The sequence below is a fragment of the Primulina huaijiensis genome, chromosome 5, assembly GCF_012295235.1.
Source record: "Primulina huaijiensis isolate GDHJ02 chromosome 5, ASM1229523v2, whole genome shotgun sequence".
Classification (NCBI taxonomy): domain Eukaryota; kingdom Viridiplantae; phylum Streptophyta; class Magnoliopsida; order Lamiales; family Gesneriaceae; genus Primulina; species Primulina huaijiensis.
Genome location: NC_133310.1, coordinates 15,863,035 through 15,878,022, shown reverse-complemented (window position 1 = coordinate 15,878,022; position 14,988 = coordinate 15,863,035). Strand labels below are relative to the sequence as shown.

At 30.9% G+C, this 14,988-nt stretch overlaps 1 protein-coding gene across 1 annotated transcript; it reads right to left on the bottom strand.

Annotated features, from left to right (window-relative positions):
- Positions 1-10,650: 10,650 nt before the first annotated feature.
- On the bottom strand, positions 10,651-14,564 carry LOC140976682 (glutamine synthetase cytosolic isozyme 2-like). Its single transcript, XM_073440936.1, has 12 exons — positions 14,351-14,564; positions 12,924-12,963; positions 12,729-12,832; positions 12,580-12,628; positions 12,383-12,489; positions 12,213-12,300; positions 11,987-12,115; positions 11,803-11,877; positions 11,671-11,724; positions 11,417-11,454; positions 11,166-11,325; positions 10,651-11,045 (listed from the first exon to the last, which is right to left on the bottom strand). Exons 1-12 carry the CDS (start codon positions 14,422-14,424, stop codon positions 10,893-10,895), a joined length of 1,071 nt encoding a protein of 356 aa, XP_073297037.1. The 5' UTR covers positions 14,425-14,564; the 3' UTR covers positions 10,651-10,892.
- Between the last annotated feature and the right edge of the window lie 424 nt (positions 14,565-14,988).

Sequence of the window (14,988 nt, the reverse complement as noted above, 5' to 3'; positions counted from 1 at the left end):
CGCTGAGACTATTCCGAATCAAGCTGAAAAAGTAGTTCAAATTGGTCAACCAACTGAAAGGCCAGGTATTGTATCAGCTGATGAGCTTTTTGATGAGCCATCAAGGATTGTTGTTTATCCAAATCCTTCTTCTCCTCCTAAAATTCAAGAAGAAATAACAGAAGATGTTCCGAAAATAACAGAAGTTGAAACAACTGACAGAGCTTTGGTGATTTTTGATCAACAAACTATGGAAGAGGCACCAGAAACCTCTGGAGCCATATCTCCTGGTATTCATATAGAAACTGAATCAATGTTTGAAGAGATTCAGGCTATTCAGAACAACTTTGTCAGTATGATGAATTCTATTTCGGGCATCAAATCAACTCAACTGGCGCATACAATGAAGATTGATACCATGAAGGAGAACACTTTCAAGAGTCTTCAAAAAATCACATCAGATGTTACGAACTTGTTCTTACATATGGATCAAATCAGAAAAGACAGAGCATCAGCTGAAGCACATTTCAACAATCAGGAGATGTTCAACAAACACTTCGATTATTTGCAGAATTCTCTCACCAAGCGAATGGATATAATTCAAGATCTTCTGATGAATGCCGTTTCTAACATCAGCTCAGAAGTTCGAACACTATCCAAAAAGGTGGAGGCGTTTGACAAAAAGGGGGAAGAAGAAGCTCGGTAATCTCAGCAGAAGGAATCTAAGAAGAGACCCAGTCAACCAACTGATCAACCACCAGCTGATAAAAGAGCTAAGAAATAGAAGATCATTTAGAAGACAGTCTCTACACTTATTCAGTCGAAGATTATGGCAGATTTTGATATATTTTAATCAGTTATAAGATTCTTTATTCTTTCATTCTTTGTACGAATCTGTACATTGGAAGAGTTGTTAATAAAGAAATTATTTGATCTACAAAGTATTCAGTTGATCAGTTCACTTATTCTAAGTTTTGTCAAACACCTAAAAGGGGGAAATTATTGGAAACTAAATTTCGGTGATTTGACAAAATGAGCACTTATTAGATCAAACTAACTGATTAAGAAGACTGGAGGTAACTGATCAAAAGATGCGAAATGACAGTTGCCTTGACTGGAGATTAATGCGAAGATAATCAAGGGCAATTGAACCAGCTGAACTAAACTGCGCAGACAACTGACTGATCAGTTGGAAACTGATCAGTTGCTACAAACAGTTGTAAGCTTATCAGCTATTGTTCTTCAGCTGATCTTTCAACTGAACACGTCAAGAATTAAGACGTTCAACCGACAACAGTACAAAACAGACTGCAACTAGTAGTGGGAGTGTCGCATTTCAGAAAAAAGTGCAGTGTACGAATGTCAGAAGAATGTTGACGTGGCAAATAACGGATAGAAGAGATTCAAATCGTATTAATTGTTATTGTTGAAGAGAAGCCTATAAATAGCAGAGACGTAGCAACAAAACCACTCACGATTTACTTTCAATCACTCTGCTGAAATTATACCAAGATTCAAAGCTCACACTTATCGTATTTATTGATAGCAATCAGGCTATACTTCGAGCTTTCTAGCACAAATCTTTGCTATTGTAATACTTGATCTTAAAGAGATCAGTTGTGCTGAATATTTTTCTAGTTCAGTTGAATACTGAGAATTTCTATTGTTAACTAAGAATTTCAGTTTGGCAGTGTTGAGTCCAAAACTGAAGTGGGTCTTTGCGATTGTTTGTATCGATCAAAGTTTTTTAGTAAATATCATATCCTTGTGATAGAAGGGGGGACGTACGTGTGATTGAAATCTCCAAACATCCATAAAATCTTTGTGTTCTTATTTCAGTTTATATTCTACCTTTCAGATAGTTTATTTCCGCACACTAATTGTTAACTGACTGATATCGACTGACAAGATTCCCGAGTTTCATTTTATCACTAAACTGACTCAATATTACAAAAAGCTGTGAAAATCGTTAAGTGTTTATTCAACCCCCTTCTAAACACTATTTCACCTCATAACCGATCATATCAGTATTGTTCAGTATATGGGTGGTGATGTTGAAATAAAATTCTCATATCAAAGACATCTACGTCTTAAATTACCCGAAAAAAGTAGAAATTCTACTTCTTCTATATCTACAACTAATTTTGAAAAAATAAGTATATTTGGTGTTCAAAAAACTAATGAACACATTTCTCAACCTGAGTATAAGGTTGATCTTCCTGAAACTAGTAATTCAAGATTTCAAAAAAGTTATTCTGTCAGTAACAGGATTTCTAATTCTCCTACATTTTCTGATATGAGTAATAATGTTATGGTCATTAGTAATGACTCTCTTATTCAAAAAAGTTTAAATAAAATTAAAAATAAAAATAAGAAAAAATGGTTTTAAGTAAAAACAAAACAATAATCGTTATATTTGTTCAAATTTAAAGAATGGATAGAAAAAACTAAATCAAATTTAGATTTTTTTTAAATGGATAGAAAAATTATATTTTCCAGAAATAAATAAAAAATTTCCAAATTTTTCAGACGAATCTTTTATAAATATTCTAGAATCATCATATAAAATATATGTTCATTAAACAGGAGAAGAATCTTTTGAAGTTCATCCTCCTTTTACTACTTTACAAATCAAAAAAAGAAATAAAGAAATTTATGTTGCTCCTATCGAATGAGAACTAGGAAATAGGAATTTTGACCATATTATACAACAAAATAATTCCACTAATCTTATTTTACATTCTTTAAGAAATCAAACTACAAAGATAGAAGGAATTCAATCAAAATCTAAACAAGAACATTTTGGTGAAGAATGTTCAAAAAAATTAATGATAAAACCACGTCCTAATTTTGGAAAAGAAAATTTTCTTTTAAACTCTAAAAAAAATGAAGATTTTATGGAATGTCTAATAAATATATTACAAAAAATTAATATAAAAGAAAAGAGTTATGTTTCAGTAATAACTAAAAATGAATAATTTTAAAAGTTTTCCAGTTCTTTTGATGAAGAAATGCAAATTAGTAAAATGCATAAAGTATCAATTGTAAAACTTTTTTTTATAAAAAGACAATACCAATTGATTTTCAAATTAAAGAAAAGAAAGAATATGTTCAATTTAATGGAGAACTTATTACTGAATGGAATTGTAATGTACAGTACTTTTGAACTATTTTAAAATTTACGGAAAAATAAAAATTTTCTTAAATACAAAATAAACTTCAAATTGATGATCATAAATGAACTTGTCCAATCAAAAGTATTTGCAAAAGAGTGAACACAATTAAAGTTGCTAAAGAAAAATGCTTGTTGAAACATTGTAATCAAAACGTAAAATCAGAGTATTTTGAACACTTCATAAAAACTTAAAACATAGCGGTCCTCGGGTTTAGCCTCCAGCTCAGTCCAAGCCAGCTCACTGATCCCCGCCTCTCGTCTCCTCAAACTCATCGTCACCTGCACCGATGAAGTCTAGTGAGTCTAAAGAATCAACATGTATAAACTGGAAGTAACAAGTAACACGTAATAAAATCACATGCATCTTCAAAATAGGACGTACATACTCAAAACTTGAACATGCAACAAAACTTGAACATACATACATACATAGACGTGCCATCAACGTAGAACTTCTCTTAAACATGCTTGCATACTTGTACATACTTGAACATACATAAACTTCATCATTTTGCGTACAGGCATGTTTCAAAGCAAGTTACCCATACATGAATACGCCTGATCAGACTAAACCACAGTACTGGGCTGACAGGTAAGATCCACTGCCACATACATGAGATCCCCGTTCATAATTTAACGGGTGGATTGGTCCATGGTCATACTTTACCGCTTGCCAATCCTGATCTAAAGCCGTTCATAATTTAACGGGGTGGATTGGTCGCTGGTCATACTTTACCGCTTTCCAATCCCATACATAAATTTGGTCACAAGACATTTAGCATACCTCAAAAACTTAAAAGTATTTTTTTTGCACGTCGAACATACTTACTTGGCGTTGAGGGATTCGTTGGGTCTCGCTTGGGGCCACTGCTGCACATACTAACATGAGTTCAAACACTTATTTTGCATAACTTAGACGTACGTATTCGTGCTCACCACCAAATTAAAAATTATTCCCAAAATGAAGGTACACGGACCCCGTGCCCAGGTCCGGCTCCGGGTACGTGTGGGTTCTGGAAAGACCTACCGAAAAGAAGGAATAACACGGACCCCATGCTAGGGTCCGTGTTGGGGTCCGTGTAGGCTCGCAAATCTGACACTTATAGGGAAACAAAAGCACGGACCCCGTGCCTGGGTCTGAGAAGGGGTCCGGGTACCTACTGTAAATGCAACCCACGAAAATTCAATTCAGGTGATGCTCAATATTCTTAACACGATTGAAAAGACTATGAACCGACACCCCGAGACCCATCCTAGGATGCTATTACCTTGTTCCAAACCCGTACAAACACCCGACATCCACCCTACGACATAATACAACTCAAAAACACGGAAATTGACACCAAATCATTTCCTACGACTTCTAATGGATTCAAGTGTCAATCGACACTAACCGGCAAACCAAATACCAACCCAACATCATACTAACATACCTCAATGCAGCAACGATCACCCGTCGATCTCTAACGAAGCCTGCAACAATAAAACTTCAAGAACACATCAATAACGTAATTTTTCAGAAAACGCAGTTTGAGCAGTCCCATGAAAACGATCATAACTCACTCATTTTTTGTCCAAAAATTTATATTTTATATCAAATCGAAGGTATCAAAAAGTACTACGGTTCTTATGTTGAAAGTTTTCCCAAATTCTCGACCAAAAATTCGCAGTAATTCAAAGTACAGTAGAGTTTGAAATTTCAAAACGCATCCAATAAATTTTCTGCTCAAACTCCTACATAACATACACATGTTTTCATACAAAACACATCAAAATTTAATACTATGACAAGACCGATGCGAACAAGAAAGTTTATAAATGCCTTTTGATGTGAAAAACTCAAGATACGGCGATACCGAAGCGGAAACGGTGCGAGGCTTGATCCGGGACCGACGTGGCACTATTTTCTTGCAACGAAAGTGACGAAAGTTTGCTGGAAATTGAGAGGGATGGGGGCGGCTGCTCTATGATAGAAGAACCCTAGGTTTTTCATTTAGAAAAATATATAATCTGAATGGAATTGTGTGTGTGTGTGTGTGTTAATCGGTTTTTGGTGGGTGTAAAAACGTGTGTGTGTGTTTAGGGGACAATTAGGGAATAAAAATTGCTTGATTATAAATTAACCACTAATTTAAAGTTAATCAAACACTAACTTAACAATTCCCTTAATTGAAATAAAATACACACTAATTTTATTAAATTCTCCTTTTTAACCAAATAAAATGTACAAAGCCAACTTTAAAATGTTAAAATTCTAAACTTCCTAAATAAATAATTTAGGCTTTTAAAATGTTGAAACTTAATAAATTAATTAAAACACCCCAAATCTTAACTTAAAATAAATACCACATTTAAAATTGTCAAAATCGTCGCCGGTCTCTTTTCCTCGATCCCGCTTCGAATAATCGCAAGAAACAAGAAACTCGAGAAAAATATTTTTAACGTGCATCACATAAACATAAATAATTTAAAATAATGCAATTTGCATAAATCATGCATCTCAAAAAAATCAATTTAAATTTGATTAAATAATTTAACAATTAAATGAATGAATGGAATTTACGTGTATTGATTTCGGGTACTACAGGAATGTAGATGGAAAATCTGAATATCAGATAAAAAAAATTTTAATTAAACAAACGTTAATACTGGCCAACTTCAAGGTTGGTGGGGTTTTTATCTTTCAAAAGAAACAAAGAATAAAATTCTTAATTATGTCATAATTGATCTTACTGGCAAAGAAAAATCAGATGCAGTAAATACACTTATTTATACTAAACTATCTAATTTCATTGGAGCTAATGAACTCTAGTTAGATAGAAATCACGAACAATTGATGAATTTAAGATGTCCAACATTATCTGAATTCATATAGCATAAAAAAATTTATGACAAAAATTTTAACCAGAAATGGTTGAAATTCAAATTTCTGGAAAGAAAAAAAATTTATTTCCAGGCTTCCTAATTTTTTTGCTGAAAGAGTTAAAAACAGACTAAAAGCAAAAACTCTAACAAATTCTATAAATTGGATTTCACTTACCTACGGAGATTTATCTGCAGAAATAACTGTAGAATGGATAACTTTATGTAATGACATCAAGTTAAAAAACAACTTGATATGGAATAAGAAGAATATCGAAATATTATAGGTGATTTTTGTGAACAAATAGGTTTTCAACTAATACAATACCCTAAATGAGAAAAGAAAAGAAGAAAATTTCCTTTAAAAAGCAAAAATATTATTCTAAAGATAAAATAAACCTAAAAAATATTTCAAGAAAAAATCTAAACAGATTATAAGAAATAATAATCAAAATAAAGTTCCAGTATGCTGGAAATACGGAAAAATAGGACATAAGGTTAATAAGTATTATGTTAAGGAAAAGATCAATAATATTAATATAGACATAGATTTTAAAGAATCTTTAATAAATATTCTTCTTAATAAAGAAGAAAATTTAAAACAAAGAAACTTTTATATCAATATTATTGATGATGAAATATCTAAAGATTCTAATAGTGAATCTGAAATATTATAAACTAAAATTTGTGATCCATATTGCGATTGTGACACGTGTTTCATAAATTTTATGAGAATAGAAATAAATGTTATACTAAATGAAGAAGCTTTCATTTTAAATCTTATAGATCAAATAAAAGATCTTATAGAAAAAAGAAAAGCTGAAGAACATTATTTAAATATGGCGAATCAAAAACCTACTAAACTTGAACAAAATACAGTACAAGAACACAAATTATATTCTAATAATAAAATATTAGAAAAATCAAAATAAAACGAAAGAGAACCTACTATTTTTGAATTAAAACGAGAAATAGATCAGATAAAATCTGAAATAAAATATTTAAAAGAAAGAGTAAATACTCTTAGCATCAATAATAAACATATTTGGGAAAATAATTCTACTTCTGATGAAGATGAAGAAAAAAGTGAAAAAGATAATTTATCAAAAGAAGAAAATGAAACAAATCAAATGATATGGATAAATAAAATTGATCAAATTATTTATACTTATTATTAATAAAAAATTTACAATTACTATAGAAGCACTCCTTGACATAGAAGCTGGAGTAAATTATATTAGTGAATGAAGTGTTCATTCTAAATATTATTAAAAAAAACTACTCAATTTCTAACCGTCGCTAATAAGCAACCACTTATAGTTAATTACAAATTGTCTGACGTGACAATATGCAATTCAGGAATTTGTTTAAATACTACTTTTATTCTTATTAAAAATATTTCTCCCCCTATTACATTAGGAACACATTTTTTCCAAATGTTATTTCGTATTAATAAGATTAATGAAAAAAGTTTATATACCAACATTAAAGGAAATTATTTGTTTTTTCTATTTGCAATAATACCTATGACAAAATCTATTAATATTTTACAAAAAATAGTAACTAACAAAGAAAATTTTGTTAATTCATTGAAAGATGAAATCTTTTTTAAAAATATTAAAGAAAAACTTAATTCTGAAAAAATTAAAGAAAAAATAAAATTATTTTAGAAAACATATCTAAAAAAGCATGTGCAGAGGTTCCTAATGTTTTTCGAATAGGAAAAAACATCAAGTAAGTCTTCCTTATACAGATGTCTTTACTAATGATAAAATTCCTTCTAAAGCAAGGTCAATTGCTATGGAGCTTAGAGTTTTGAAATATTGTAAAAAAAAAAGATAACATTCTTAAAAAAGAATTAATTAGACCCGGTAATAGTCCTCGGAATTTCCCATCATTTAATGCATAAAATGCAACTGAATTAGAAAGAAGAGGTTCTAGACTTACTATAAATTATAAATCACTTAATAAAACATTAAAATGGATAAAACATTTATTACCAAATAAAAGAGATTTATTAAATAGTTTATTTAAAATAAAAATATTTTTATATTTTGATTTGAAATCAGGTTTTTATCAAATTTTTCTGAAAGAAGAAAATAAATATAAAACAGCTTTTACAGTTCGATTTGGACATTATGAATGGAATATTATGCCATTTAGATTAAAAAATGCTCCAATAGAGTTTCAAAATATTATGAATTAAATTTATAATCTATATATAAATTATATCATAATTTATATAGATGATATTCTTATATGTTCTGATAATATTGAACAACATTTTAAACATCTTAATATATTTATTCAAGCTACTACAAGAGCAGGATTAGCAGTCAATTATAAAAAGGTAAAACTTTTCAAAACTAAGTAAAATTCTTAGGTCATTAGATTGAAAATAGAATAATGATTATTATTGAAAGAGCAATTAGCTTTGCTGATAAGTTTCCTGATAAAATCATTGATCTTAATCAATTACACTTGGTAGTCTTAATTATGTAGGAGATTTTTTATAAAGATCTAGCTCAAGATTGTAAATTATTATTTCAAAGGTTGAAGAAAAATCATCGACCATGGACTAATAGTCATACTCTGACAATACAAAAAATAAAAAATAAAAAAAGGGTTAAAGAACTTGTTTGTCTAACTATTGTTAATCATGAAGCATTTAAAATAGTTGAAACAGATGCCTCTGAAATTGGTTATGGAGGAATTCTTAAAAAAAACTAAATGAAGAATCTGAAGATATTCATATTAGATATACATCAGGAATATGAAATAATACTAAAATAATTTACTCTACAATTAAAAAAAAACTCCTTTCTATCGATAAGTGTATTACTAAATTTGAAAATGATCTTTTAAATAAAAAAAAATTCTTATTAAGAGTTGATTGTAAATTTGCTAAAGATATTCTTTTAAAAAATGTTAAAATAATAACATCCAAATAAATTTTTGGTAGATGACAAGCAATATTACCATGTTTTGATTTTGAATTATACATATTTCTGGAAAATCTAATTTTTTACTAGATTTCCTAACCAGAGAATTTCTACATGGATCCAACTTGGAAAACAGTCTTAAAAAAACAAGCAATGGGGAAAAACCCTATGAATAAATTCATGACCAATAAAAGGTTTAATATAGATAAAGATAATATTCCTTTGACAGAGGATAGATTTGATCATATCATTGAATTTGCAGATGATAACACAACATATGATATTCAATATTATCATGATGCAATATTTGCATTAAAATGTTATAAAGAAGAACTTAAATATCCTTATATACTCTAAGGATATATAAATTGTTGTCATGTTGATAATGATCTAAAAGATCTATCTCCTATTCATATAGCTCAAATCTATTTAAATAAAGATTTACAGTCAATCTATTGCAGAAAAACAAGAGATTATTTTGAAATAATTCTAATAGAAACTAGAACTGTTGAAATTCAATAATTCTAATAGAAACTAGAACTGTTGAAATTCAATATATGGATAGTGCCAGAGATTATGCATTCTCTAAAATGATAATTAAAAACCGCTAATTGGGGTTTGTCTTTAGGACAAGTGCGTCAAATGAATACTTTTCAGGCCATGCCAAATATGTATAATTATCATGATTATATCAAAGCATGAGATGATATTCTTTTGTATGAAAACTCTCAAAGAAAACATTCATGGTGGATTAAAATCCAATTAGAAGATAATAATCAATTTTTACGAACATGGTTTAAAACATTTTTCTTTTCATAGGGTTTAATGCCTATCATATTACATCGTAATGTTAAAAATATTTGGAGAAAATTTCAACAAGCTAATACTCAGTTTGAAGGACTTCCTGCTATACTACAATTTTCAATTAATTGTAATGTTCCTTGGATTATTAAATGGAAATATGGTCTACAAGATCAAGTCAGAGAAAAATGTGAATTAAAATTAACTCTTTCTATTCTCGTTCAAAAATTTTTAATTAAATGATGAGAAAAAGAAGATTTCTTCGCAAAAGACAAATCCTATGATTATCACGGCATAATTGCAGTAGAACCTGCAAAAAATATAACGAAGATTTTAAATTTAGATACTCTTATGCATACAACACTCTTAAAAATAAATCAACTTGAGTATAAACAATTAACAAATTTTAAATTCAATTATATTAAGCATGTATTCAGATCTGCAGACTAAACGATAATATTTATAAAGTGAAAACATTGCAATAATAATCATATTAAGAAAATCATTTCTCAACTCAATTATCGCTTTTAAGTATTTTTTTTCAATTTTTATTCTCCCAAAAAAAAAAAAACCAAAACATTTAATTTCACCCCAAAAAATTATGCGTCTCATTTTCAAGATGATATCATTACTGTTACGTCACAATTTCTTCAATCAAATAAAATAACTTATCACACTGTATTATATTTTATAGCACCCCTTACAATATATTTTCAAATATACTAAATGTTACACACTACTAGAGAGCTATCCCAATATATTTTTGTATAAATATCATCCTTCATCTGTATAGTATATAAAATATTTTCTTGAAAAACAAAATCAAAAAAACCATACATTCTTTCAACACATGTCCAAAATCACTCTTGAAAAAATATTTTTCCCACAATATTGAAAATAAAAAATAAAACTACGTTATAAATCATACTCCAAAAACCTTGGACAAACAGAGCCGACATTCACCAAAGTTCCCCAAAGATTAAAAAATCTAAAATAGATCCATCCTATCCACTTTAATAATAATAATAATAATAATAAAAATAATAATAATAATAATAATAATAATCTCAAGAATATTGTTAAACTGACTGAATCAAGAAATAAACAACAATGATAGTGCTTTGTTTATAAGCTCAAGGTTTTCCAAGAATGGTGGTCTCTGCAATCATAGAGGTGACAACATATGGATCCATGTTTGAAGCAGGCCTCCTGTCCTCAAAGTAACCCTTGCCTTCTCTCTCCGTGTCTCGACCAACACGAACGGACGCACCTCGGTTCGCAACCCCCTGCAAGCAGAAGAAACATTCCAAACTATTTGAAACTAGCATGATCAAGATTCAAGGGATTGAAAATATTGCATGAGCTAGTTATTTAGACGTTGAAAGGAATTTTTTAAAATTTTTTACCCATTTGAAGGTCTTGATATCAGCGGTTTCGTGCTTTCCAGTGAGACGACGCTCATTGCCTTCACCATATGCAGCAATATGCTCTTTGTGCCTGAGTCCAAGCTTGTCAATAGCTTTCTTAATGACTTCGTAACCTCCTTCCTTCCTCATGGACTTTGTGCTGAAAGAATATTAATTGAGAGAATACTATTTTGAGATATAATGGAAGACAGTATACACGAAATTGTCTAGGAATCAAAGGACTCTAGTACCTGTAGTTAGTGTGAGCACCAGCTCCATTCCAGTCACCCTGTTGTTAAAAATAGCATATAATCAATAAGGGCGAGTGCAAGGGCGAATGCGAGAATCAATAAGTCATAAAAAGACACAAAAACTGAACACAGTAGTATTAGACACCTGATAACGTATTTCTCCCTATTGACAACTCATTAGCGTTACATTTAACTTTTTAAAATGCCAGGTTAACAAGAAAAAATTAAATAAAGCGAGACATGGAAATGTTTACCTGGATAGGCTTGGGATCGAAGGAGACAACAACCCCCGCAATCTCGGCGATCCTCTGTCAACAATAAATGAACATTTAAAAAAAATCACAGAGTTCATTTTAATCCCTCATTATATTACTGAAGAAAATGACCTCTAGTATGTAACGAGCCATCCACACTTCGTCACCAGACGAGATGCCAACAGAAGGTCCTACTTGGAATTCCCACTAAAATCATAGCACAATTTAGAATCTCAAGTTTTAGGCCGAAAAAATATAGCAGAAGAAGAATTAAATATCTCATCATAAACAGATGTTAAGAGGCAGTCAACTCTACCTGTCCAGGCATCACTTCACCATTGATGCCACTTATATTGATTCCAGCATAAAGGCATGCCTTGTAATGTGCATCAACAATGTCACGTCCAAAAGCTTTGTCAGCTCCAACACCGCAATAATATGGGCCCTGTATACAATTAAAGCGTAAACTAATGAAGATAAATAAATAAAGAAACCGCGACAAGAAAACACCAAGGAAATTTGTGTTTCGGGATTATAATTACCTGAGGTCCAGGATAACCTCCAGTTGGCCATCCAAGAGGCCATTTAACTTCCTTTTTCAAAAGAGTGTATTCTTGTTCAATACCATACCTATCGAAATAAAAATTTCGAACAATTACAAGCCAATAAATGAGTTGTGATATATTCCGCACCAGAATTGGAGATATGTTACCATGGCTCTTCGGCTTCAACTTCAGGATTGCTGAAAATCTTGGCGGCGCTGTATCTCTTGTTTGTTGGAATTGGATCACCAGCCGGAGTGTAAGCATCGCACATTACCTGTGAGAGAGAAAAATATTTTAAATTTCGAAACAAATTTTGAAGCCAATAAGATTTGAAATATATAAAAAGTATAACGGCTCAACTCACCAATATGTTATTCCCCCTCCTGAACGGATCTTTGAAGATAGCTTGAGGACTGTTTTATTGCATTATAACAAATAATGATTAATATTTGAATCTTCGTGGAGAACAATATCAAAAAGAGAAAAGTAGACATTGTAATCGAAAGTACTTACTACATTATTACTTCACTATCTTCTCCGGGAGCTTGACCTGTGCTTGATCCGTCGTAGTTCCACTTGGGAAGCTTCGAAGGATCCTTTACCATTCCAGAAAGAGTCTGAGAAAACAAAAAGTTGGCTCAATTATATTGTAACTCAAGTACATACAGAGCACATGTACATAGAACTTTCAGCTAAGGAATTACTCACCCTGGCTTTACTCCTAAGGTCCATACCGGAGCCACCAATCCTGCCAATTATAGATATAACACATATTTGAGTAATCTATAATCAAATGAAAAGAGTACTCATAAAGAGAAATAAAATGGAATACTATATATTTGATAAAACCATTGAATGGAGAGCACCATGGATTTAATCGAAATAGGGCGACAAAAAATAGTCTCGATGCGAATTAGGATGACACTAGATTCCCTCATAAATAAGCCAAAGTTGAATTACTTACAAAAAATCAGGGGATTACAGTATAGCTCATTTTCGTCTACATTAACAGGAAAAACAGGAAACATGGTAGACATTTATTCAGAATCGATCACACATAGTTATTAGATACAGAAGGTGCAGTAAGGCTTATAACGATATTGAACAGCCTAGGCGTAAAGCAAAGTATGTTCTTTATTGAACTGAAGTGCCGTTAAAAAAAAATTATGCCAAAATCTAAATATTTAAAGAAAATTTCATCAAACATATACGAAACATATAATTCAAAAACTATTAGATGCCAATGAAACAAATAACTGTTAGTCTATAATAAAAGATTAATGAATGTTATAATGCATTCCATCTCTTACTATCCTCACATGTAAAGTGCGCTTAAACACCTTGAGACTTTAAAGCACACCAAGACCAAGGTTTTTAAGATCAAAGGACACGCTTCACTGAAGGCCGGAGCTTTAGCATGACGGAGGGGACTGTCCATACTACACATAAAACAGACACAACCTCTATATTACCTGGGCTCCACATGAATTCACGTGATCACACCATCTACAATGGTCATCTAAGTAACTACTTAATTAATAAACAGTTTAAAAGCTAGCAAAAGAGGCCACAAAACATTGGAGATACAGTTAAGAAATTTAAGATCACGGAAAAATCATATCTTTCCCATCTCAAGAATGGATAAACATAAATACAAGAAACAAACACACGTAGAAGTTTAAAAATAATATTTTAGATCCGCAGTCACCATCAAAGGAAACTAAGAAACAATATAATAATATATATAGTCAAACAATACAAACCAGTAGATAGCCAGATACCATCGGTTGATAAATGGAGCAAATTATTAGAACACTTACTAAATGGCAAAATCCCATTATTCTATACGCAAATCTAAGATCTCCTTTAATTAAAACATAACAAAAAAGCCACTCACACTCACTTTCAACAAAAACTGACGAAAACATCGTAAAAGAAACAACATGAAACAGAGCCATCTCACAATTATCCAAACCACGAAAAATCGGAACACATAAACAAAACAGAGGAAAACAACAAAAAACAGAGGAAAATCCAGAACCCACAACCATCATCCAGCACAAATCTCCTTGCAACAAAAAGCAGAAGCAAAAAAGTTCCAAGAAACAGAGAATGCCACTGGAAAAATACTCAACCAGACATATTCGGCAATGATCTTATCAGTGGATTCTGAGAGGTTGAGATTGATGAGATCTGAAAGCAACGCCATTTTCAGAGTCCGCGTCTACCTTTGCTCTCCTCTCTCTTTCTGTCGGTGAATGAATAAATGATTGAACTGATTTACCCAAGAAATGTATCCTTTTATGGTGGGAGATCTTGAGGGATGTGACATATGAAAGATATATGGACACACGAACTCTGACATCAATAAGCTAACCATTTTATTATTTAATTAATTAATTAACTATTTTTTCTCCAAATATTTATTCCCATATTTTTTTGGGTAAATTGTAAATAAATCCCTAATACCCAACTCAAATTTATTCCAACTCCCTACACCTAAAAATATTTGTTTAAACTCCCTAAAAGTTTAAAAAAGACAAAAATACCCCTTTTTCCTTAAAATTCTTCTATTGATCCCCGCGTTTCACAAAATGGTATCAGAACTTAAGGTTAATTTATTTCAAACACAAAATTTATTGTTACAAAAAACGAAATGTTTGAGGAGGAGAATTTCAAAAATTATGAATCCGAACGTAGGTTCGAGAAAATAATTTACAAGAATTATTCCAATATTTTGGAATATAAACAAGGGAATCTAACTACGGTTAGA